Consider the following 24,046-nt stretch of genomic DNA (forward strand, 5'->3'; position numbering starts at 1 on the left):
TTGAGAGAACCCATGATATGGTTACAGCTAGAGCTGGGTGAAATTTTTCAGCCAACACTTTTTTCAGTGAAAATTACAGATGATGTGACACTGAAACGTTTCATAGATTCCAAGGCCAGAAAGGACCATTGTGATCATCTAGTCTAACTCCCGCATAGCACAGAGCAGGTAATTCCTAGAGCAGATCTTTTTTAAAAACATCAAATTGTGATTTAAAAATTGTAAGTGATGGAGACTTTACCACGACCCTTCACAAATGTATTTGTTTCATTGAATTGTTCAGGGGAGGGTTGAGTGCTTGCTCACATCCATTCCACGTTAGGTGTGCACGTGCCATGTGCACAGTTGCTGGAGAGTTTTTCCTCAGTGGTATCCGTCAGGTCAGCTCTAGCACCCTAGGTGCTGTTCGCTTATGCATCAGTATAAGAGGCACTGCTGACCCTGCACCCTCTCAGTTCCTTCTGATTGCCCGTGATGGTTGCTGGAACAATTCCTCTTACTTCGGCAAGGTATTTTCAGTGGTTTTCTTCTCTGTATCTTAGTTGATTAGTCTTATTATAGCTATAGTGTAAATATTGTAAATAGCACTACTGTAGATAGTTAGAACCCCTTCCCTTATTGTTGAGGGGCTCCCTTCGCCACTGGGGCCACGCGTGCTCCGGTCCCTGGGCTTCAAACCTTGTGCCTTCTCTGGCAAGTCTATGCCCATGAGCGACCCACACTCCAGTTGTCTGAAGTGTCTGGAAGAAAGTCACATGAAAGAGCTCTGTCAAATTTGTCAGGAGCGTAAGCCTCATACAAAGAAGGACAGAGAGATCAGACTGAAGGCTATCCTAATAGAAGCTGTTCGGATTTGGCACCAAGCACTATGGCCCTGGTGCGAAGCACTCCTCTGGCACTGCATGCATCCTGACACTGTTCTCCATTGCCAGAACCAAGGAAGCATAAAAAGCAGCACACCAATTGAGGGTGCTCATCGGTGCCAAAGAAAGGCAAGCAAGGTGAAGGAAGTGGAGCACAACGCATGTTGGACCACTACTCATCTCCTGTCCCGTGGTGGCACCATTGACTCCACCCAGAATGTTGAGTCTGGTGTGGGATCCCCACAGCAAAGCTGGGAAGTCATCGCTGTGCCAGTGGGATTGCTGTGCCTTCAACCCTGGAGGCCTTTGCAATGGCCAGGTACTTGTTATCGCTCCCGGTACCGCCAACTCCAATGTGACAACCGCCGGCTCCAGCGAGCATGAGCAGGAGAGAGCATGGTGCTCTGAGCTCCTTCCCAGCACCGGGACTTTCAATACTTTCTAGGGCAAGCCAACCCTGCTTTCGTTTATGTGGTCATCCCCAGTCCACTACTGGTCCCTGAACCTTCAGCACCAACAGCAGAAGTGAGGGGTACCACTGTCCTGTGGTCACCTTGGGAGGACTCATCATCTGAGTCACACCTAGCTCAAGAGCCACCACCAGGTACCCATCCTACATGCTGCCAGACCTCAGTTTGGGTCCCTCTGCCAGTACATGGCCAGGTGGGCAGTGGCCTATGCATTGGCCATTCTGGAACCGGGTCCATCTTCTCACCAGTCATACTCAGTTGCTTCTGAGAAAAGGGCTCGGCTCTGCTCTGCTTGGCACCAGACCCCGACTCCGATACCAAACTCAGTACTGATACACAGGATGTGGGCCCCATGGAGGTAATAGAGGCTGAAGAAGAGGAAAAAGGCCTCCCTCCAGTGCAGGCCATTTCTTCCTTTTCCCCAGATGAGGCTGTCTTGGAAACGAGCCACTCACTGCTGCAGGATGATTTTAGAGCCCATCAGGAGCATCTGAAGTGGATAGCAGCTAACCTGGGACTAGAGATTGAGGAGCTCAAGAAATTGTCCCACAGCCTCATTGATATTCTGGCTGCAAGAGCAGCATCTAAGGTGGTCCTACCTATTAACAAAGTGGTAATGGGTCCAGTCAGAGCCCTCTGGCAGACCCCATCTTCTCTGCTCCCCACTTTGAAGAGGGCAGAGAAGAAATATTATGTGCCAGCCAAAAGGGTACCTATACTCTGACCTCCCTCCTGGGTCCCTAGTTGTATCAGCAGCTGATGAGAGGGATAGACAAGGCCAACCATGTGCTATCCCTGCACAGAAAGATGCAAAAAAAGGTAATCTGGGAGGAAAGTATATTCAACAACTGGTCTTCAGCTACATATCTCAAACTAACAAGCCCTGCTGGGGAGATACGATTACAACTTGTGGGACTCCTTGTCCAAATTTAACGACTGAATGCCTGAGGACTCAAGGCAGGAATTCTCTGCCTTCTTAAAGGAGGGGAAAATATGTTGCCAGAGCCTCTCTCCAGGCAGCACTGGACGCAGCTGATGCGGTGGCCAGGACAATGGCCTCAGCAGTGTCCATGAGGCGATGCTCTTGGCTACACTCCTCCAGGTCAATCCAGGACCTCCCTTTCAAAGGCTCCTCGTTGTTTTTGGAACAAGTGGACACAATACTCCACAGCCTGAAGGATGCAAGAGCTACCCTCAGGTTCCTGGGCCTCTGTGCGCCGTCCACTTCAAGGAAGCACTTCAGGCCTCAATGGCTGGCCTGCTTCTCGGCTCCACCACCGACACAGGGACCTGTTTAAGAGAAAGGGCAGAGGTTACAAGCATCACCAACTGCTCCCATCCAGTTCAACTTTGCTGCCGGGGTTACATCGGTACTCCAGTGGCCCCTGTAGGCGTTTTGAAGGTGCGCCTGAGTGCCTTTTCGGATTCTGCATCTCCTTTATTTTTGGACCGACTTTCCCACTTCAACTCTGCATGGTCCCATATCACATTGGATTGCTGGGGGCTAAATATAGTGGTGGAGAGTTTTACCCTTCAGTTTTCCTCCCTCCCTCCCTCCCACTCCCCATCTCTGTCCCTCTTCAGGGACCCTTCTCACGAGCAACTGCTAGCCCAGGAGGTGCATGTTGTCAGTAGCTACCGGTGTGGTGCTCTGCTCTTGTTCGATGATAAGTTGGCTGCGTGCGTGTTCCCTCTGTGTGCTGCCCCAGCTCTGCGCACTGCCCCAGCTCTGCGCAGAGAGCTGACACAGCAGACCCGACAAGAACCCCCAAAGACCACAGACTCTAGTAAGATATGAAGGAACCCGAGCCAGGTTTATTGTCAAACGAAGCACAGTAATAGTTTCCCATAGACTCTACAAGACATACTACGAATATGTGCCCTCTGGCAATGGACCAGCTCAGTCAGTGGCAGGACTTTCCACCGCCTCCTAGGCCAGACAAAGATGCGCACTCCAGGACCTACTTTTATACCGTTACGGGACAGATTACTCATCCCTCCTGACGTATTGAGGTACAGCCCCTTGACTCATTAGGGTGTTGTCTCCCCCTTTGATCATGTTGTTTCAAACAAACAGATCTATCCATCATGCTGTCCTTTTGACCCTGTCTTTAAGATGCACCTGCCTGTTCCTTGTTATCTCTGTGGAGTGTCCTCGTATCGGGATGTCCAGGTGCCATCTTGGCACAAGTTCCTCTTATTTGCTCGTATATGTGGATGCACTTGCTTCTAGCAGCCCTCTTCTTGCCAACTTCTGTGAGTGGGACCTGCCTCTAGCTCACAGCCCAGTTTTTGCTTAGCAATGCCTGGAAGTACTTTGGTTCAGGCTTCAGACTGGGCCTTTGATACAAGAGTTTATGTTTCAGGGCCTCATCTCACTAAAGTGCATACCCTCCTTCAGGTGAAGGCTGTGGAACAGGTATCTCAAAGTTTGAGAGGGAAGGCTTTTTTTACTTCTGATATTTCCTAATCCCAAAAGCCAAGGGATCCTGCCCCATCCTGGACCTGCATTGGCTTGACAGTTATCTCAAGAAACTGAAGTTCTGCATGGTCTCCATCATTTCCCGGGATCCAGGGGACTGATATGCTGCTGTCGACTTGACGGGCACTTACTTTCACATTTCTGTCTTAAGAACATAAGAACAGCCATACTGGGTCAGACCAAAGGTCCATCCAGCCCAGTATCCTGTTTTCCGACAGTGGCCAATGCCAGGTGACCCAGAGGGAATGAACAGAACAGGGAATCATCAAGTGATCCATCCCCTGTCGCCCATTCCCAGCTTCTGGCAAACAGAGGCTAGGGACACCATCCCTGCCCCTCCTGGCTAACAGTCATTGATGGACCTATCCTCCATGAACCTACCTAGTTCTTTTTTGAACCCTGTTATAGTCTTGGCCTTCACAACATCCAGGTTGACTGTGCATTGTGTGAAGAAATACTTCCTTTTGTTTGTTTTAAACCTGCTGCCACTGAAGATTTCTCAGGTTTATTGTAAGCCAGATTCATTATCCATTCGCGGATCTCCCTTTTGGCCTGCCTGCAGCCCCATAGTTTTTTACAAAATGCATGCCAGTGGTAGCCGCCTTCCTCAGAAGGTGAGGCGTTCAAGTCTACCTGTACCTCAATAACTAGCTGATCAAGAGTCCTTCCGAGGCTCAAGTAAAGAACAGCTTCAGCCTGGTCCAAGTCACCTTCCGAGCACTGGGCCAGTTGGTAAACGAACAAAAGTTGACTCTCATTCCAGTTCAGAGAATAGAGTTTATCAGGACAGTACTCGACTCAACCCAGGCCAGAGACTTCCTTCCAGAGGCGTTATTCCAGGCTATGTTGGACTTCATAGCCAAGGTCATGGCTTACCCAATCACAGCAGCCTATGTTTGCCTCAAATTACTGGGACACATGGCTGCATGCACTTACGTGGTCCAGCGCACAAGGCAGCACCTCAGGCCCCTGCAGACATGGTTAGCTTCAGTGTACTTTCCGAACAGACACCACTTGGAATTGGTGCTTAAAGTTCTGGCCCCAGTCCTTGCCTCGCTTGACTGGTGGAAGGACCCCTCCCCCCTCCCCCCCGGTCGGTAATGGTGGGCATTCCCTTTGTCATCCCCCAGCCATCAGTGTCACTAGTGTCAGACACTTCAGACCTAGGTTGGAGAGCCTGCCTCAGTCGCCTCAGGATTCAGGCCTCTTGATCCCAGAAAGAGCACTCCCTGCACATAAACATGAGGGAGCTCAGAATGGTCCACTTGGGTTGCTGACTGTTCCTTCCCCAGATCACAGGCAAGGTAATACAATTGCTGACTGACAACACCACAGCCACGTTCTACGTCAACAAGCAGGGAGGAGCGCACTCCTCTGCCCTGTGTCAGGAGGCCATCTGTCTATGGGACTTCTGAGTGAAACACTTTGTCCACCTCCTCGGCTCGCATCTTCCAGGAGCCCGGAACACCCTGGCAGATCACCTCAGCAGATCTTTCTCCTCTCACCACGAGCGGTACCTTTACCCTGAGGTCACCAGGTTCATCTTCTAAAGGAGGGAATCTCCCCATGTAGACTGTTTAAGACCAGCCAGAACAGGAAATGCCTTCCATTTTGCTCACTGTGTGGGCACAGCCCTGGCTCCCTTTCTGACACCTTCCTGCTTCCATGGACAGAGCTCCTATTCTATACATTTCATCCAGTTCCTCTGGTTCACAAGGTCTTTCTGAAAATCAAGTGGGACAAGGTGAGAGTTATTCATATAGCCCCAGCGTGGCCGTGCCAACACTGGATCGGCACGCTGCTAGACTTATCAGTAGCACCCTGGTACCACTACCGCTAACACTCCCACTCTGCCCAGACCTGATTTTGCAAGACCATGGCCATTTACTCCAGCCACAGCTTGGGTCCCTTCACCTGACTGCATGGAAGTTACATGGCTGAACCCAGAGGTGCAAGCCTGTTCAGCAGAAGTTGGACAGGTCTTGCTGGGTAGTAGGAAGGTGTCCACTAGGGCTGCCTGTCTTGCTAAGTGGAAGTGTTTCTCAATATGGTCATCCCAACCAGGCTTTTCTCTGACTCGATCTTCCATTCAGTCTGTTCTGGACTATTTGCTCCATCTGAAACAACAAGGTCTGGCCCTCGCATCTATCAGGGTGCATCTAGTAGCAGTTTCGACCTTCCATCTGCCAGTGGGCGGTAGGTCAGTTTTCTCTTACGAGATGACACTTTGCTTTGTTAAGGGATTGGAGACACTTTACCCTCAAGTTCACGATCCAGTTCCCCAATACGACTTAAACTTGGTCCTATCGAAACTCAGGCCTTACCTTTGAGCCACTAGCATCTTGCCTTCTGCTGTTTCTCTCCTGGAAGATCAGTTTTCTGGTAGCAATTACTTCAGCCAGAAGGGTCTCCGAAATCAGGGCCCTTACGTCAGAACCCCCGTACATGGTGTTCTTTAAGAACAAGGTCCAACTGCATCCCCATCTGGCCTTCCTGCCAAAGGTGGTTTTGCAGTTCGATAGCAACTAGGCCATTTTCATGTAAGTCTTCTTCCCAAAGCCTCACAAGAATTCAGAAGAGCGGCATCTTCACTTCACTTCATTGGATGTTCGGTGTGCCTTTGCCTTCTACGTCAAGAGGACTAAACCATTCCACAGATCCATGCAACTCTTTGTGGCAATAGCGGAGGGGATGAAAGGCCTATTGGTTTCAGCCCAGAGAATTTCATCCTGGATAAACTCCTGTAATTGGGCAAGTTATAAGCACCTGACTCTAATTAAGGCCCCTCTGATGCTATAAAAGGGCTCACTCCAGTCAGGCCAAAGGAAGCCAGGGAGCCAGAGGAAAGGAAGTGCGTGTGAGGGACCAGGAGCAAGAGGCATGCAAGAAGCTGAGAGCGAGTAGGCATACTGCTGGAGGACTGAGAAGTACAAGCATTATCAGAAATCAGGAGGAAGGTCCAGTGGTGAGGACAAAGAAGGTGTTGGGAGGAGGCCATGGGGAAGTAGCCCAGGGAATTGTAGCTGTCGCGCAACTGTACCAGGAGGCACTCTAGACAGCTGCAGTCCACAGGGCCCTGGGCTGGAACCCGGAGTAGAGGGCGGGCCCGGGTTCTCCCCTAACCTCCCAACTCCTGATCAAACACAGGAGGAATTGACTTGGACTGTGGCTTCTACCAGAGGGGAAGGTCTCTGGGCTGTTTCCTGACCCACAGGGTGAATCTGTGAGGTGAGCAAATCTGCCAATAAGCGCAGGACCCACCAAGGTAGAGGAGGAACAAGGTTAGTTCAATCAGGGAGGATGAGGCCCTCTTCTAGCAGTTGAGGTGTGAACACCAAGGGAGGAGAAACTGCTTTTGTAGTTGGCAAGCCATTCACAGTCTTTGTTTAATCCTGAGCTGATGGTGTCAAATTTGCAGATGAACTGAAGCTCAGCAGTTTCTCTTTGAAGTCTGGTCTTGAAGTTTTTTTTGCTGTAGGATGGCTGCCTTAAAATCTGCTATTGTGTGGCCAGGAAGGTTGAAGTGTTCTCCTACAGGTTTTTGTATATTGCCATTCCTAATATCTGACTTGTGTCCATTTATCCTTTTACCGTAGGGACTGTCCAGTTTGGCCGATGTACATAGCAGAAGGGCATTGCTGGCACACGATGGCGTATATAACATTGGTGGACGTGCAGGTGAATGAACCGGTGTTGGTGTGGCTGATCTGGTTAGGTCCTGTGATGGTGTTGCTGGTGTAGATATGTGGACAGAGTTGGCATCGAGGTTTGTTGCATGGATTGGTTCCTGAGTTAGAGTTGCTATGGTGCGGTGTGTGGTTGCTGGTGAGAATATGCTTAAGGTTGGCGGGTTGTCTGCACTAAAGCCATGAAACTGTGGAACTGGTGCAAACACCACAACATAACCATTTTGGCCTCCTATTTTCCTGGCTGTCAGAACACAACAGCAAACACACTAAACAGGTACTTCTCTCGAGACCATGAGTGGGAAATGAACGAAGGAGTCCTGCTATCCATATTCTGCCAGTGGGGCACTTCCCTCATTGACTTGTTCGTTTCCCCAATGAACCATAAATGCGCAATGTTCGGCTCGAGAGCACGAATGGGACCAGGATCACTGGGGAACGCCTTCCTCATCACACGGGATGTACAACCCATGTACGCGTTCCCACCAATTCCCCTGATATCACACGTGATACACAAGATACGACTAGACAAGGCGAAAGTCATCCTCATGACGTGGCCCAAGCAAGCATGGTGCCCTTACCTGATCTCTCTCACCATCCAAATTTGTCACATACTTCACCCAAATCTGGAGAAACCCCACCTTCAAGCGTGGCTCCTGCATGGTTCCATCATGGAGAACTAGCCTGCTCGGAACAAGTTCAACACGTATTACTAAACAGCAGGAAAGTGACCACACGTAATACTTGCCTTCCAGAATGGAAGAGATTTCCTCCTGGTGTCAAGAAAAAAAACTGACGGCCTCCACAGCACCACCACCATTAGTGTTGGAATACCCACTGGAACTTAAATGCTCGGGTTTAGCAAAGAGCTCGATCACAGTCCATCTCGCAGCCATCACAGCATTCCATCATGAGATTGACAGGACCTCGATCTTCATGCACTCCATTATTAAACACTTCCTGATGGGTCTCCACAACATTTACCCAGAGGTTTGCCAACCTACTCCGGCCTAGGACCTCAATCTGCTATTGAAATGCCTTGCCAGACCACCATTTGAACCCCTAGCCACCTGTTCCCTCCTATATTCATCTATGAAAGTGGCCTTTCTGGTCACTATTACTTCTGTCAGACAAGTGAGATGGGGCTCTCATGGCCAATCCTCCCTACAAAATATTCTCCAAAAACAAGGTCACACTATGTCCGCATCCAAAATTTCTGTTGAAAGTAACATCACCCTTTCATATGAACCAACCAATCCATCTTCCCACGTTCTATCCCAAGCCTCACGAGACTCCAATCAAGACTATCTTGACTACTAGTTTAGTGTAATAAAATGCCCAGGGTACAGTGCCCCAACTTTGTTAGTAAACTTTATTTCCTTCAAATGGGAACTGTGAGCCCTTTTGGTTACAGCTTGAAAAGATTGTCTAGTTTCACTATAACCTCAGAAAGTGCCTCTGCTAAAATGCTATTTTGTAACTTCCTCCAGCAGTACTTACAATCAATATCCCTCTGACTTCTAGAGTAACATATTAGCAGGTCTTTTCTTCCTCTTTCTCCAGCTCCAAAAGCACAGCAGCCCTGGGACTACATTGGGGAATACCCTTTAGACCTCTTTGTGTAGAAAGCCATACCCTGCACTGTAAACTGCAGACTAACCTAAAAATTCTACCTTTGAAGTGTTCAGTTGGAAAGAATATTAGGCAGGGAGGGCTGCTGGGATGATTTTTTGTAGATTAAAAACCTGGGCTCACTTAGGCTCTTGAGAATTTTTGCCCTAGCAAACAATGCACATTTTCCTGTTGGCAACCCCACTAGAAAGTCACAGATTCCTCCCCCCTGCATTCCTTTTCTTCCTGCAATGTGATCTTGTTTTACCAAGGCTCTAGCTTGTGCAATCTAGTTCACTCTACATGCCAAGTCACTGTGCTGAATCAGAATTTGACTGGGAAAGAGTTCTGACTAGTTGAATAAATGTTGTCTGACCCCGATGATGGATTTTAGATTTCAGCTAATACTGTGGTAATTTTCTTAGAACTGCTCACTAAACTAAATCCAGTGCTATTTTGCTCCTCGGAGAATTTGCAGGCTCTATAAACTGGAGAAGGAAAGTTGTTTAAACTAGAAAACTGGAGGAGGGAAGAGGTAAAGCCATAGATGTGCCAAATCTGCGTGGTCACACACTTGTCTTCCATGTGTTTGGCTGAGATCCAGTGGATGGTGTGGGTGTTGGTGCAGAAAATCAAAATACTATCTAACGGGCTCGTAGAGAGCAGAAAGGCACATACCAAAAGTGTGCTTTACCAGACATGACCGAAGGTCCACCCAGCCCTCCAACTGGCCTCCAGCAATTGCCGGTACCTGATGCTGAGAGAAGCATGTCCCAACACCAACACTGCACATATACTAAGCCATGGCCAGGGTGAGGGATTCTGCTCCATGCAGTCGAGCAGCATGTACTTGGAGCAGGAGAAAGATCTCTGCTTTCCCAAATGGTTACAACACAGCTGCTCAGCTACCCCTCACTGTAGAACTCAGTGTAAGTCTGTCCCACGCAAACCCACTGTTAGTCACTGCCATTGTTTTAAACTAAATTATCTATACCACAAATGCTGACATTAAGTGAAAACAATGCTTCTCTTAAAGAAACAAATCTTGCATTGTTGAAAGCTTGCTGCATAATTCTTCTTCCCTTTGCCCTAAATCTCTCTTTTGTTTGCACCTTGGCAGATTTAGAGTGCCAGGAACCTAACAGCAAGGTTTATATCTTGTATAAGAAACAAAAGCCACCATCCACTGACCCCCTGGTGAGCTGCTCTGATTTATGGAACTGTGTGGTTTTTGCTTGTTTCTGATATATGAGACTCGTAATTCTATGATACATTGAGCAGAAAGAAACCCAGATCTTCTCCTGTTACCCCTGTTGTTATTCCTCAGAGTGGCAAGTGTACAGCTCCTGGCCAAGAGTACACGCTTTCTCTGTGTGCACACCGCACTGAAGCATAGCTGTTCTACTTGGCTGATTATTTCATAGGCTTTACTGTCGCATCCCGCATTGGGCACAGGTCTGTCTGAAATATCCATGGCTGTGATTCTGCGCATTTGACACTTTTATTATTATTTATTTTACGTATTTTCATAGCACCTGGGAGGCCTAGTGGGCCAGGCCCCCATTGTGGTAGGCACTTTAGAAACACAGAACATAAAGATGGTCCTTGCTGCAAGGACCTCCAGAAACAATATATGGAGACTGACAGACGGGAAAGTACAAGTAAACAATGCGACTGACTTTTAAAATGCTTCTTTTGATGACCCTGGGTTCCTCTTTGTGTGCCTTTTTGTTTTCCCCTGGAAATTGCCAGCATTGCTGCTTTTGACAGCAGCTCAGAGTTTACTCTGTGATCATTTAGAAGGGAGGGCAGCGTGTACCTGCAGAAGCCTTTTGAGAGGTAGTTGTAATGCTTCTTTTATGGGTAGTGCAACTTGTAAAGCAGCAGCTTGTGCTTCTCCCTGTCTCCTGCAGGGTCCTGTGATTCTCATTTGTCCAGGGTTTTTATTGTGTATGTGTGCGTGGCAGTGGGAGGGTAGAGGATCGGGGTGAAGGTGGAAGGGCAAGAGAAATCCAGCAGGATTCTATGGGACCCAGACTTAGGTGAAGGAGGACCTTCTGGGGCCAATAATTTTACTCCTGGATCAATCAGAAGAGCAGCTTTGGAGTGCCATGCAGCATTGTCAGTCCAAGCAGTGATCTTCAGACCAGAATCTGCTCCTCTGATCCCCAGGTGGCAGTACATGGCACTTAAGTCTGTATTCAATGAGTTAACATTTGCTTGCTTTATTGTTTCTCTCAGGTTGGGGCAGACGGTTTGATGAAGATGAGTGGCTCAGCACTCAACAATGAGTTCTTCACTTCAGCTGCCCAAGGCTGGAAGGAGAGGTTGTCAGAAGGTGAGTCTCTTGCCACTGGGAAGCAAGGAGCTATAAACTGTGAACTTCTGAGGAGTTTCTTCTTATGTGCATCTCCATTACTGGAGGTTTGCAGTCAAGATAGGCCATTTGTTATGATCCTCTTCTAATCCCCCCAGGATACCACATAGTCTGCCCCTAAGGTCTTCCTTTTTTGCCTTGTGTTCTTCTGCCATCAACTTTCCTTTCCAGTGCCCATAAACATGCACTGCCTGCTGAACCCCTTAAAATGTGCTCTGCAAATCAAACCTTTCTTTTCATAAGATCTCTGACTAGTGTTTGCTGAGTTCCAATCATTTCCAATATCTTTTTTGTTGGTTACACAGCTTATCCATGATATTTGTAGAATTCTTCTATAATACCATAATTCAAAGAACTGTAATTTCTTTATTATCAATTGTTTGCATGTCTGTGTTTCACAGCAGTGATTTAACACAGGCCAAATGTAAGTTTTTAGGAGCTGGACTTTAATCTTCAGATTTATGTCTCTGCTCATCAGATGTTTATTCTCCCAGAATGTCTCTCATGCTTGCTGTTTTGGTGCTGACTTCAGTTTCTGATCTTCCATCTTCTATAATGATGCATCCTAAAGCACTAATCTCACTTGCTGTACAGTTGTGTCATTCATTGGAATCTTGCATGTTTTCCCAGGATTCTTGCATATCACCATGTCTTATCCACATTCAGTTCTAGACCAAACTCTGCCATATTCATACATAATCTCCACCAACTTGATCAGACATTCTTCTGAATCAGCCAACAGCACTTTGTCATCTACATAGTGAATGTTATTCACCCATTTTCCAGTCATCTGAATATTTTCTTCTGTTTCTTTAATTAATATCATCAAAGACTCTCTATAAATGTTAAATAAAAGGTGTTTAGTGAACGCATAATGGAGATTTCAGGGAGAAATTCCAGTCCTATAGTGATTTAACAGGTGAAAACAGCTGCACTCAAAATGGTCAGTGAGGACAAAGTGCCAGCTAGTGGTTATCCAGACTGAAGAGCAGAGAGTAGGTTTTGTTGGAGACTTGTCCTTTGAAAAAATGTCACTTGCAGCACATGAGTGAGATGAGGCAGAGATACTTGAAAAGTAATGTGCTGGGATGGTAGTGGAGATGCACTGTTCTCATTAGGAAAGAGGGACTAAACTGGGGTGAGCAAACATGGCTCACTTATGGAACCTGCATATACATTTCATGTATACACAGGTGCAAACCTGCAGAGGCTATAGGTAAGCAGAGTGAAACATCCATCTTCATCCAAGCCACACTGTAGTTGGAACTGGCAGTTTCTGTGAGCCACACTTTTATACAGAAGAAAAGGGCAGCCATGTGCCACGTTGCAGAGCCATGTGAGCTTCATTTGTCCCCTGGGCTGCATGCTGACCACTGCTTCTAAGGGCATACAGAGATGTTGTTTAGCAAAGCAAGTGAGGCACCTTTCTATCTCAACTGCGTCATTTCAAAGATGTACTAACATTATGAATGTCAATTCATCATTGTCTGGATGACAGTGTGGCAGAAACATGCTTTGTGTACCACCATCATATAGCTTCATCTGATTGGTTTAGAGAACAGCCAATCTGAGGATTTAGCTGCTAGGTCAGATGCCAAGTTTGGCAGAGCAATATTCCAGTCTGTTTGACTGATGCTGCTGCTAGTTCTCATTCCCACCATCCCGGAGAATCCTACTTGCCAGTCCCCTACAATGGGGTCCATGCTGATACACACTCACTCTACAGCAGGGGCTCTCAAACTTCACTGCACCGCAACCCCCTTCTGACAACAAAAAATACGACACGACCCCAGGAAGGGGGACCAACTCCTGAGCCTTCCCAAGCCCCAGCATGCCAGGTGAGGGGGCCAAAGCCCGAGCCCCACTGCCCTGGGCGAGGGGGCCAACCACAGAGCCCAAGGGCTTCAGCCCCAGGCAGGGGGCCTGTAACCTGAGCCTCAGGCTTTGGCTTTGGCCCCAGGCGGTGGGGCTCGAGCTTCAGCTTCAGCCCCAGGAAGTGGGGCTCAGGCTTCAGCTCTGGCCCCGGGCTTCAGCAAGCCTAAGCCACCCACTTTGGAGTCCTGACCCACAGTTTGAGAACCGCTGCTCTACAGTAACTGTGATACTGGGAGATGCTGTAGTCGGGGTGGATCCCATGACCCACCCTTCTTCCCTGCTTTTTGGAGTACTCCGAAATCCCAGGCTTTGAATTGCACGGGGCCTGAGGAAGTCTTGCAGTTGCTCTGCCTTTAATGCTCTTGTACAGGAGCATGAGGAGGCACAGGGTGCACATGCGGCTTTGAAAAGTTTCCTGTCTCACACATGAGGCATATGTGCACCTACAGTGAGATCCACACAGACTACAGCGTCTGTATGGCAGGTAGGGTCCTCTGTGGATCCTTAGTTAACAGCTTTGTGGCTTAAATGGAAGTGGTCTGGCATCTATGAGTTCTTGGCTTAGAAACTTCCTTCCCTTCCCATGAGCTGCCAGAGCCTGGCTTCATACAACACTGCAAATCTCAGCTGTTTTCCCAGCCTTTCTTGGGGGCGGGGAGGAAGATTTGATTGGCAGTGGGGGACTAATAGAGAGGGGTATATTCTGGTGTGGGAAGGTTTTTAGGTTTAGTTGACATGGTTTGATAGCTTGTTTTTAACTTTTATGACAGGCACAGTTGGAAAATTTAAATAACATTATTGACCATTTCACTAGGCATGGATTGCAGCCACCTCTGGACTACAGAAGTGGTTTAATGGCACCCAGCAACGCTACCCAATAGTGTAGAACAGGAAATAAAGAATAATCTTATTCATAGCTGAAATTGAAAGGGGAATTTAAAGAGGCAGAATGCAAGTACCCAAGCTGGAATTTGTTAGGACATTGAGGCTTAATCCCTATTAACTGCAAATACTGCCATAGGATTCTTAAATGACCACAAGACCTTGGTTTTACATCCCCTCTTGAAAGACAGTACGAGTAAACTAATAGTTGCAAGTCAAGGCCATTGTGTTACATCTGTAATAATACATAGTCTGTAAAAGAAACCTTGCTGAAGTAGTTCCCAATGCACTGGTTTATCTAAAAAATGACAGGGATCTTGAAGTCTGGCTGTCTCTCATGATTGCAGTTGGCCTAATTCTTCTTGTTGATTGACCTTCTTGCTGATATCCCTCTGTGTATTGCAGGTGAGTTCACCCCAGAAATGCAACTGAGAATACGGCAGGAGATTGAAAAGGAGAAGAAGGTGGAGCTATGGAAGGAACGATTCTTTGAGAGTTACTATGGTCAAAGGTAAGAAACGGGATTGTCTTTTCTTTCATGGCATGTCCTGAGGCACCAGTTACCAGAATTCAGAGCTCATTTTCTTTCATAGGACCCTCTTTTTCACTGGACTTCTAAATTGATTGAGGATTAACTCCATCTGGCTGTAATGGAATCACAGAAAAGACCTATTAGGTCATCTAGTTAATTCCTGGTCTGTGCTGGATTATTCCCTAAAGCACGTTTCCAGTGCTTTATCCAGTCTAGCTTTAGTGTTCCTTGCCTGCTGTAGTGGTGGATGTAGTCTAGGCTCACACCTCTCTTCCCCACCTCACAGTTTTGGAAGGTCCATCTCTTAAGGTTCTCATGGCATATTCCAGCCAACTAAATTATTCACATTTACTTTGTCTTTGATTGTGATTTTTGACCTTCACATGTTCCGCAGCTGTGCAGAACCTTGTGAATTCCCTTTGTGTCTTGATTCACACACTGTTGAGCTGAACTCTCAGAATAAGTATGGTGTGGATTTCACAGATTGTTCTGTCTGCCTTATTCCTAGCTACAAGCAGCCCTGCCTCCCCACTGTGGGATGAGGGTTTGCAGGACATTTCAGGTTCCTCGATCAGTAGCTGTATGCTATAAGAAAGCGAAAAGAACAGAGGTAGGATTGATATTGTAAAAATAATTAATAAAGTGTTCGTCTCTCTACAGAACTTCAATGATGAGGAGCTGTGCTCAGCTCTGGGACATCACCTCGCCTTCTGCCCATTCATCTGTGCTGCTTTAACCCTCAGGGAGCTTGGGCTGCTCCAAACCTTATTCTCATGATCATGAATATCCAAGCTCTGGTGGGTTAGTGACACAGATGAATGTGGGGCAGCAGGCGCTGGCCGATAGAGATGAGGTCTTAGTTTGTTAAACTGCCCCAAAGGTTAAGCCCTTGTTTAAAATACACTTGACAACAGTAGACTTCACTAAAAAGTCAAGTGTCCTTTCCTGCAGTGTCTGCAGGTTCTTGCAGCAAGGGCATTATTTCAGAAAAATTCTTGTGTGGGGAAGAATGAGTGGTGGGAGGGGAAGTTGTCAGCATAAAGAACATTATATGTGATTATAGTATATCCTGAAAAGAATGAGGTGAACCAAAAGTGGAAGACATCATGGAGAATATAGACCTATGAAAAGTCAGGGGGAGGGGAGCAGACCAAGGTCTGGGGAGGGCAACTGCCCCTCTTGGCCTGTAGTAAATGATGCCCCTACACTAGGGACAACACACTAATGGAGTTTCCTTGTACAAGGGCAGGATTGGAGGGAGCTGCAGATCTGGTTTCTGCACTTCTCAGAAGTGGATACTGTTGTACCACATGACATCTCTGTCTGCCAAGAGTTTCTTCTTGAAAAAGACAATGGTTATGAAACTAACATGTGAGAATCATGTTAGTTTAACATGTGTTTAAAATCACGTTCGTTATCATTGGGCTGGTAGGAATCAATCCCATGGTGCTCTCTGGCTTCAGTAGACATCTGGCTTTTTATTCATGCCACAGACCAAGTTTGTATCAGTAGCTATTACAAGATAGTGTGCTGGGGGTGAATGCTGCATCAGCTGCTTTTCTGGGAATTCAGATTCCGATTTCCAGCTTGTTCATTTGTTACCCAGGCTGGTGAGGGATTAGGGGCAGTCTAGTGAGAGGCTCCCAGCTTCCTGAGGGTGCAGGGTTGAGAAAAATATTAGGTGTGGAGATCTTTATTCATCTGCAAACAGAAATGCTCTCCTGGAGGATGTTTATTCCTTAACTTTTTTAGACTGAGGGTGCTTCAGTACTACACAAAATGCTGAAAAAAATGGTTCACTCTCTTGGGGGGTTGTATCCATTTTCAGATCCCCTTTGTAAACTCCAGGTTGTGATGTTAAGGTTTAGGGGAGCCAGATGGAAGCCCTCTGGGTTTGTTGGAGTCTCCTACTGCTATATCCAGGGATGGCTGCTTAAAGGGAACTTTTATAGCCAGCCATAGTAACTTCTTGAATGTTGAACAGTTTAGCCATTGGTCAAATCCTTTTCAGTTTGTGACCTGGGATAATTAGCATCTGTGTAGAAGGAAAGCCCTGTGCCATGTAACGGGGCCCCTCCCTTTTGGTTGCTTTTTAAAGAGCACTGCTGCAGGACCTGTGTGGGTTGGAAGAGTGGTAGCTACAATGAAGAGCATCAAAAATGGTGGGCTTAAAATCAGGGGAAATGATATGTGTGAAGTGTTTCTTTAGATTCTAGTATGGATACAGAACCCTCTGCCCGCATTTTCATGGCAAAATAATGTTTTTTTCAGATCTATGTTTTACAATACATAATTTTTCTTTTTTCTTGTTAGTTCTGGAATGAGTCCTGAAGAATCCAAGAGACTGACAACATACACCAGCACTCCTGACACACAGGCCAGGAATCCACCAGCTGAACAGATGAAATGCATGCTAGTCTCAAAGGCACCACCCAGTAAAGAAGAGAGAACTCCTCTGTCAGAGTCTAAAGCACAAGCAGTGCAGGTACCACCACCAGCAGTGAAAAAAGGAGGAGAGGAAAGAAGAGAAGATGTGCATCCCCAATCAGGCAAACCTGCGGCATCAGTAAATTCCTCAGATAACAATGCACTGAAACTTAATGATCAAACTCTCTCTAGGCCTCTGAAGGGTACTGAGGAATCCATGCAAGAGAAGCCACAAGCTGCCTCTGGTCAGAAGGCAGACGAAGAAAGACAGCACACTCCATCCAAGGATCTGTCAGTAAAGGAGAACACAAGCACCTCAGCCTTGGCCCCAAACAAACCAAAGAGCCCCAAAGCAGGCGAAGCAGTGGCGAGCATGGCGAGTCAAGTGACTCCACAGGAGACACCTAAAAAGGAACTCCCTGCAACTGAACAAATGGATGTTAGTGCTGAGGGCCTCAAGAGGAAGTCAGAGAGTCAGGAGGAAGCACCAATCAGTCCTGAAAAAAAGCCACGAGTCATGGACAACTGCCAGTACCAGCAGTCATTTCGGACCCAACCGCAGTCCTTTCCTGCGGCTGGGGAGGGGGCACAGGGGCGAAAGGTTCCCCCACTCAAGGTAAAGGAAACTGGAGACAAGTCCATCATGGGGTTATACAGGCCACTTCCACTGGTAACTCTTACAAAAATGTTTTACCTCTGTTTTGATTTCAACTGTCCATGTAAATCCCGCTTCGAGCATGTTATAGTAATGAAAGTATTTGATACAGGAATCCCAAAGCCCTGCTATTTGGCCACGGGAGTATGCTGGCCTGCTGACCGGGTTAAATAAGGCTCTCTGACACATGCACACTTGTCAAAGGGCATTTCAGGTCAGTACAGTGGCACAGTTGTAAAAGCCCAGGACTGGAGTAATAGGAGACACTATAGATCAATATGGAGCAGCACTGGGAAAGCTGTCAAGTAGTACCCAAGACAAATAGCAGGGAGGAGTGTGCAGTGCACTATAGATGTGTGAACATCCCCAAGACTTGAATAGTGGATGAGGATTGAGGGATATTGGCAGCTTCCCACATTATGTCAAACAAAAACCAGCTCCCCAAACAGAGCACCAGGACCTCAAGACTATGTATCACTCCTTTGGGGCTTGGTGTGACTGACGGCATGCAATGTGCTGTCTCTCTCTCAATCCGAGCAGAAAATGGGAAAGACTTTTTTGGGTGGCCTCTCAGCTCTAAGAGCCCACCACCTGCTGAGGCTTAGCAAGAGCTTAGATTCCTGCTGCAATCTAGATGTAGATCAGCCACTGGTGTAAGGGAAAAATAAAAGAGGCTGTGAAGGGAAGGTTCCTAAACGTGTTCCATTTATCAAATACCTTTACTACTACTGACCATTTGGCAAATAATGGACATACTTTTTTAGGTCATGTGACACTGTCTCTGCCAACAGGGCTGTGTGTATACAGATAGCTGCAGCTCCTTCACTGGCAGTGTGTTATACACAATGAGAGAACTTCAAATGTCTACATCATATGGTAATAGTTTCAAAAATAGCCCCCATTTTTGTGGATGCAAAAGCATGGGTACAAATAATTACTGATGTAAAATTGTTCCCACAGTTACTTGCACCCACAGTTTAGGCTCTTTAATGTCTCACTGCCTGATTTGTAGACACAATCAATAATTCACGTCTCCGACCTAAATGGTGATCAGAAAAGTGTATCCAGAATTACTTATTCCCATAATTTTGCCCCTTCCAAGACGAAGCTACATGGGCATTGAATTCTCTCTCATGCCTGTTGTACCCTGGATTTCTCAACTGCCTTCACAGGATTAAATTAGATAGTTTGTTATTAAAAAATCTTTTCCAGCTGTTTTCCCCATTTAATTTAACTGAAGACTACTAAGGATTTGTCTTAATGTATAAATTTCTGAATGCTACAGATTTAAAATTTGTGAGTAGAAAATTCCCTTCTGCTCAATGGTGTCTCTTTTCTACTTTTTTCCAGATTCCTGTCTCCAGAATCTCCCCAATGCCATTTCTTGCTAGCCAGGTCTCTCCCAGGGCTTACTTTCCAACCTCTGTCACCAGTCCTGGAAGAACAGGGGCCAGGACTTTGGCAGACATCAAAGCAAAAGCCCAGCTGGCCAAGGCCCAGAGGGCAGCTGCTGCAGCAGCAGCCGCCGCCGCTGCTGCCTCCAATGGGGGAGCCATCCCAGGGCCTGGTCCAGGAGGTGGTGGTGGCCCAGGAGGGGGAGGAAGAGAGGAGAAGAGTAGTACAGCAACAAATGGAACCAATGAAACTGGAATTAAAGGCAGTGCACTGGAACTGGCAGGAACTGGAAGCGGGGGAAGTACGAGAAGGCCTTTTCCCCATTGTCCAGGGACCCATTCCCAAGCGGAGACCCAGGCCACAAAGCAGGCAGCACCTCTCAGTGTCTCTAGAGCACAACTACAGCAAACGCCCACAGTACAATCCAGAACTGCAACCAGCAACAAAGGCAAAGATTCATCATCACCAGCTCCACCAGCATTAGAGAAAATGAACAGAATAAAAGTGAGCCCTCCAGATGTGACTGTAAGTCAGGTTTCCAGACCATCCGTGGTCTCAAGCCACATATATACTCTCAGTAATGACAGACAAGAGAAAGCACCTTCAGCTCCAGCAGGTCTAAGCCAGATCTCAGGGGCGCCATCTGTCAGGGATGAAGCAGTCTTTGTCAATGTATCCAGAGCAGGTGCTGACAAAAATGTGACTAAGTCAGCACTTACTGCCACAGAAGGGACCAGCTTAAGTATTCCTAAGAGCAAACCTCTTTCCCCTCTCATGTCTTCGCTGGCAGCGGTAACCTCAGAAACTCAGGCTGGTGTTATGGTAGCATCTACTATCTCTACTCCATCCTGTAGCACTTTGTCAGTAGCCCCTAGCCTTAAAGTACATATAGCTCCCTTGAGCACAAGTGGGCCCCTCCTGAAGACAAGCTCCAGTATTCCTGCTAACAATCCCTTGGTCACCCAGCTGCTCCAAGGTAAAGATGTCCCAATGGAACTAATCATGCCTAAGCCTCTCACCAAAGTAGAAATGAAAACTGTCTCACTAGCTCCAAATGAATCAAAAGGGTCGGCATTTTCCAGTGTTACAAGCACAGCTGGGAATGGCTCTGGAGGGGAAAGTGGTGAGAGACAATCAAATTTAGCCATGCAGCAACTTGGAAAGATATTTTTCCCAAGCAGGCAGTTGCCCCATGTTCCAAGGACCTTTCCTCTCTTTTCCGGAAAGGACTCGAGGAGCACTAGTATTGACCAATACCAGTGCCAAGAGGCACTCGACAAAGCCACTCAAGAGCAGATCCTTCAGACTCTTATCAAGCAGGTTCAGAGGCAGAATCTGTTCTCAGTCCTGCAGCCTTCACAGCTCAGCCTCGTTCACTCAGGTTTCCAGTTAGACAACAGCTCCACCAGTCAGAGATTCATGCTGGGTTTCATGGGCAGAAGGACATCTAAGCCTGCCATGTCTGGCCATTACCTGCTGAATATTTCCACCTATGGTCGCGGGTCAGAGAGTTTCAGGAGAGGTCTGTCCATGAATCCTGAGACCCGCTTGTGTCTGAATGATCCTTCTGATGATCCAAAAATAGAATTTGGGGAATGTGAAGAAATAGCTGGCAATGGTAGCAGCAGTGATGAAGGAGATGCAGATGATGAGAGTTCTGGTGATGAACATGAACATATCATTGTAAAAGAGGAATCCCTGGTTTCCCAGGTCTCTGGCCAGCATGAAAGAGAACAGGTATCACACAGTGTAAACGCTTCTTCAGACTGCAATGTGCCTGTTAGACAGAATGTAAAGAAGGAGGCCGTCTTATCTCAGCAAGCAGCAAACAGCCAGGAGAGTGTTCACCAGTTCCCAGGAGGCCAGGTGTTTGATGGAACTGCATTAGCAAGAGATTTAATTCAGGCAGCCCAGGAGCAAATGGCACATGCTATGAGGGGAAAAATGATGCACAGCAATCCTGAGGCTTACAGTGCTTCTGCACCATCTTCAGACTCTGTGTTGCAGCAGCCCCCACTGCTTTCCCATTCGCACCCTCCAAAGCTATATGGAAACACTGCAGCACAGCTCATTGGTCCTAGTTATAGTGGCACTATAAATGTCTCCACCTCTCCAGACGTGAACCAAGGGTCTCTCATGACTGGGCTATCCGAGTGCAATCAGTTGGCCAGTAGCATGGGGAACGTCATGTCTTTCTCTGTGACTGTAACCACCATTCCCGCCAGCCAGGCTATGAACCCTGGCAACCACAATCAGACCATCCCAGTTCAAGCCTTTGGTGATGACAACAACATGGAGGATTCGCCTTCTAAATGCTACTGCAGGTTGAAAGCCATGATCATGTGCAAGGGTTGTGGTGCCTTCTGCCATGATGACTGCATCGGCCCCTCTAAGCTCTGTGTCTCCTGCCTTGTAGTACGGTAACTGAGACATATGGGATGAGGAGAAGGATGGCTTGGTTTTGTGCCTCCTTTTGAAATTCTTTGCGGGAAGAAAGAGGGGTTTTACTGCCTTGCACAAGAGACACATTACTGAATCAGGAATACAGAGTAGCGTTCTTCTTTCATTGAAGAAAGAGCACCTTGTTGTATAGTGAGTCTAAGCGAGCTCAACTATGTGAATTGTGACAAGAGTTTGCACTTAAGGAATCATGTAAATATGTCACATTATTTTGTTTAAAAATTATTTTTTCAATCTTTTAGGAGACAATGTTTGACTTGTCCTGCAGATTCATTAACCACACCTCCTATCAGTCTCTATCCCAGGTTAGTCTAAGCTCTGCTCTGTATTGATGAGAGAACTTCCAGCCAAACTTTAGCCCCTTGGTCTTTCCATGGCAAAAGAGAAGAACAGGAAAAATTAAAAGAACTGGGAGATTGAGAAGATTGAAGCCTTTATACTATCTGGCACAGAACTTTGAGGTTTGGAGCATCAGTTCAGGGTTGGTTCAGTCTTTTGTTAATTCAGATGTTTGGGAAGTGTGCGGCATTAGTGTTATAACAGCCTTTCAAATGGTTGCCTATCAGTTTCCCCCTGACTCTAGGTTTCTGGAAGCCAAAGTGGGTTGTGCAATAGTGGCTGGGGTTTTTGGTTGCATATCATTCCCTTTCCAACTCATCAGTTACAATAACATTGTCCATGGGACGGCAACACCTTGGTTCTCAACTACTTCTGGGAGATTGGAAAGGCAACTATAGTAGTCATAATCTTCAAGAACTCAAGTAATAAAAAGCAACTAGTGACTATCAGCAATTCTAAGAGACCATTTAAAGCAGAGATCTCTAATATGAATTGAACTACATGTCAGAAACTTGCTTTATTAGGCATTACAGTGTTAGTACTGAGGTGTCTCCCCCCCAATTTCCAACCATCAAACATGACAATACATTATACAAGTTAAATGCACTAAATGACACCTGCTGACATATTGTTTGCCAGGAAGCTGGCCATGGCTAATGAGGACCTCCACAATAAGCTAATTTATGTAGAAGATCATATATCTAGCTAAGTGTAAGGCATGGGACACAAGGGTTGGGTTGGCTGCATCATTGTCCCCTGAGGACGTTTCTTCAAGTTTCAAAACATCAAATCCTTTGGCCTGATCTCCAGTTTTTACTCAGAGACCCAGGATTCTCGCAATAGAAGTCACAAGTCAAGAATGAGGAGCACTGGCAGAAGTATGGGGGATCATAGAACTGGCATAGTGGGGGCTACTGTCATGAATGAGATTACTGGCAAAGCTGTGTGTGAGGAGATTACCCAGTGCTGGCCTATCTAATGCCAGGTTGCAGCTAGTGATATCAGTCCTTCACTCTCAAAAGCATTAATATTCACAGTGTCGCCCAAATTAATCAATCAGAATTGAACAGGTATTACAGCACCATCATCTCGGAAACAAGAATGTACAACAGGCTGACCAGTAAAGTACTTAAATGCCCATTCCTTCCCACAGTGTGAGTTAAGCAAACTCCAACTCACATTTCACAGTATCAAAGCACTAGGTTATCTATAGGTAAAGTCCTCTTCCCAGCAAAGAACATCAGGCTCAAGAATCACATCCAGTTCCATGTTGTCTCTGTTTAAGAAACAAATACGTTGATTAGATAAAAAAGCATGAGCTCGTGAGCTAAAGCTCACTTCATGCATGCTTTACGAGCAGCTCATGAAAAAAATTTGTTAGTCTCTCTTGCTCTCTCTACTCCTGTTTTTTTTTTCTTGATACAGACTAACACGGCTGCTACTCTGAAACCTGTTGATTAGATAGAAATTCATGCATCTTTTTGATGAAAGGGCATAGAAATCACTTTTAATCCAAAGTCATTTTTAAAATGAAGCAATATTAAAAAAGTAGGTGTAATAAGTTATCAGTAGATACCCCATTAGCTAGTCCTCTCAGAGCTTTGGGCTTTTTTTCCAGTTTGAATGTACTACTCCTCCTTCCCCTCACAGGAAAAGAGTATCTGGGGTGCTGTTAAATATAAGCAATGTAGATGACTGTACATAATGCATTTTATTTGGCAATTTATTTGTTGATAAGAAAGTTGAGTGCCTAACCCCTTGATACTGAGAATATCTCCCTCCCTGCCTGTCTCTGGGTGCCACCTTCCAAACCGAGATTATCAGCAGTGAAATATCATAAACTGTGTGATATTCCCATCTTCAGTCTTGCTCAACCTAAATTTGTGGGGGGGAGTATGTCCCCTGATTGTACCTAGGTAAATATTTTTAAATCCATCGCTCCATGGCAGAAAAATTAACACCAACAAAAATAGCACCTTGTTTTTTATGACA

The 24,046-nt window shown here is 46.5% G+C and overlaps 1 protein-coding gene and 1 long non-coding RNA gene across 20 annotated transcripts in view; one reads left to right on the forward strand and one right to left on the reverse strand.

The window, feature by feature from the left end:
• ASXL2 (ASXL transcriptional regulator 2) overlaps positions 1-22,575 on the forward strand; it is a 228,384-nt gene extending 205,809 nt beyond the window's left edge. For all 12 annotated transcript variants that reach the window (XM_039531275.1, XM_039531276.1, XM_039531278.1 and 9 more), the window contains 4 exons: positions 11,354-11,450; positions 14,652-14,757; positions 17,092-17,821; positions 19,211-22,575. In XM_039531275.1, the coding sequence (XP_039387209.1) occupies positions 11,354-11,450; positions 14,652-14,757; positions 17,092-17,821; positions 19,211-21,679 (3,402 nt within the window). In that variant the 3' untranslated portion in view covers positions 21,680-22,575. The remainder of the gene's footprint in view (positions 1-11,353; positions 11,451-14,651; positions 14,758-17,091; positions 17,822-19,210) is intronic.
• Positions 22,547-24,046, reverse strand: part of LOC120401370 — a 77,081-nt gene continuing 75,581 nt past the window's right edge. For all 8 annotated transcript variants that reach the window (XR_005596410.1, XR_005596403.1, XR_005596404.1 and 5 more), the window contains one exon: positions 22,547-23,330. This is a non-coding gene — a long non-coding RNA (uncharacterized LOC120401370). The remainder of the gene's footprint in view (positions 23,331-24,046) is intronic.

The sequence above is a fragment of the Mauremys reevesii genome, linkage group 3 (genome assembly GCF_016161935.1).
Source record: "Mauremys reevesii isolate NIE-2019 linkage group 3, ASM1616193v1, whole genome shotgun sequence".
In the NCBI taxonomy this organism is placed as follows: Eukaryota; Metazoa; Chordata; order Testudines; family Geoemydidae; genus Mauremys; species Mauremys reevesii.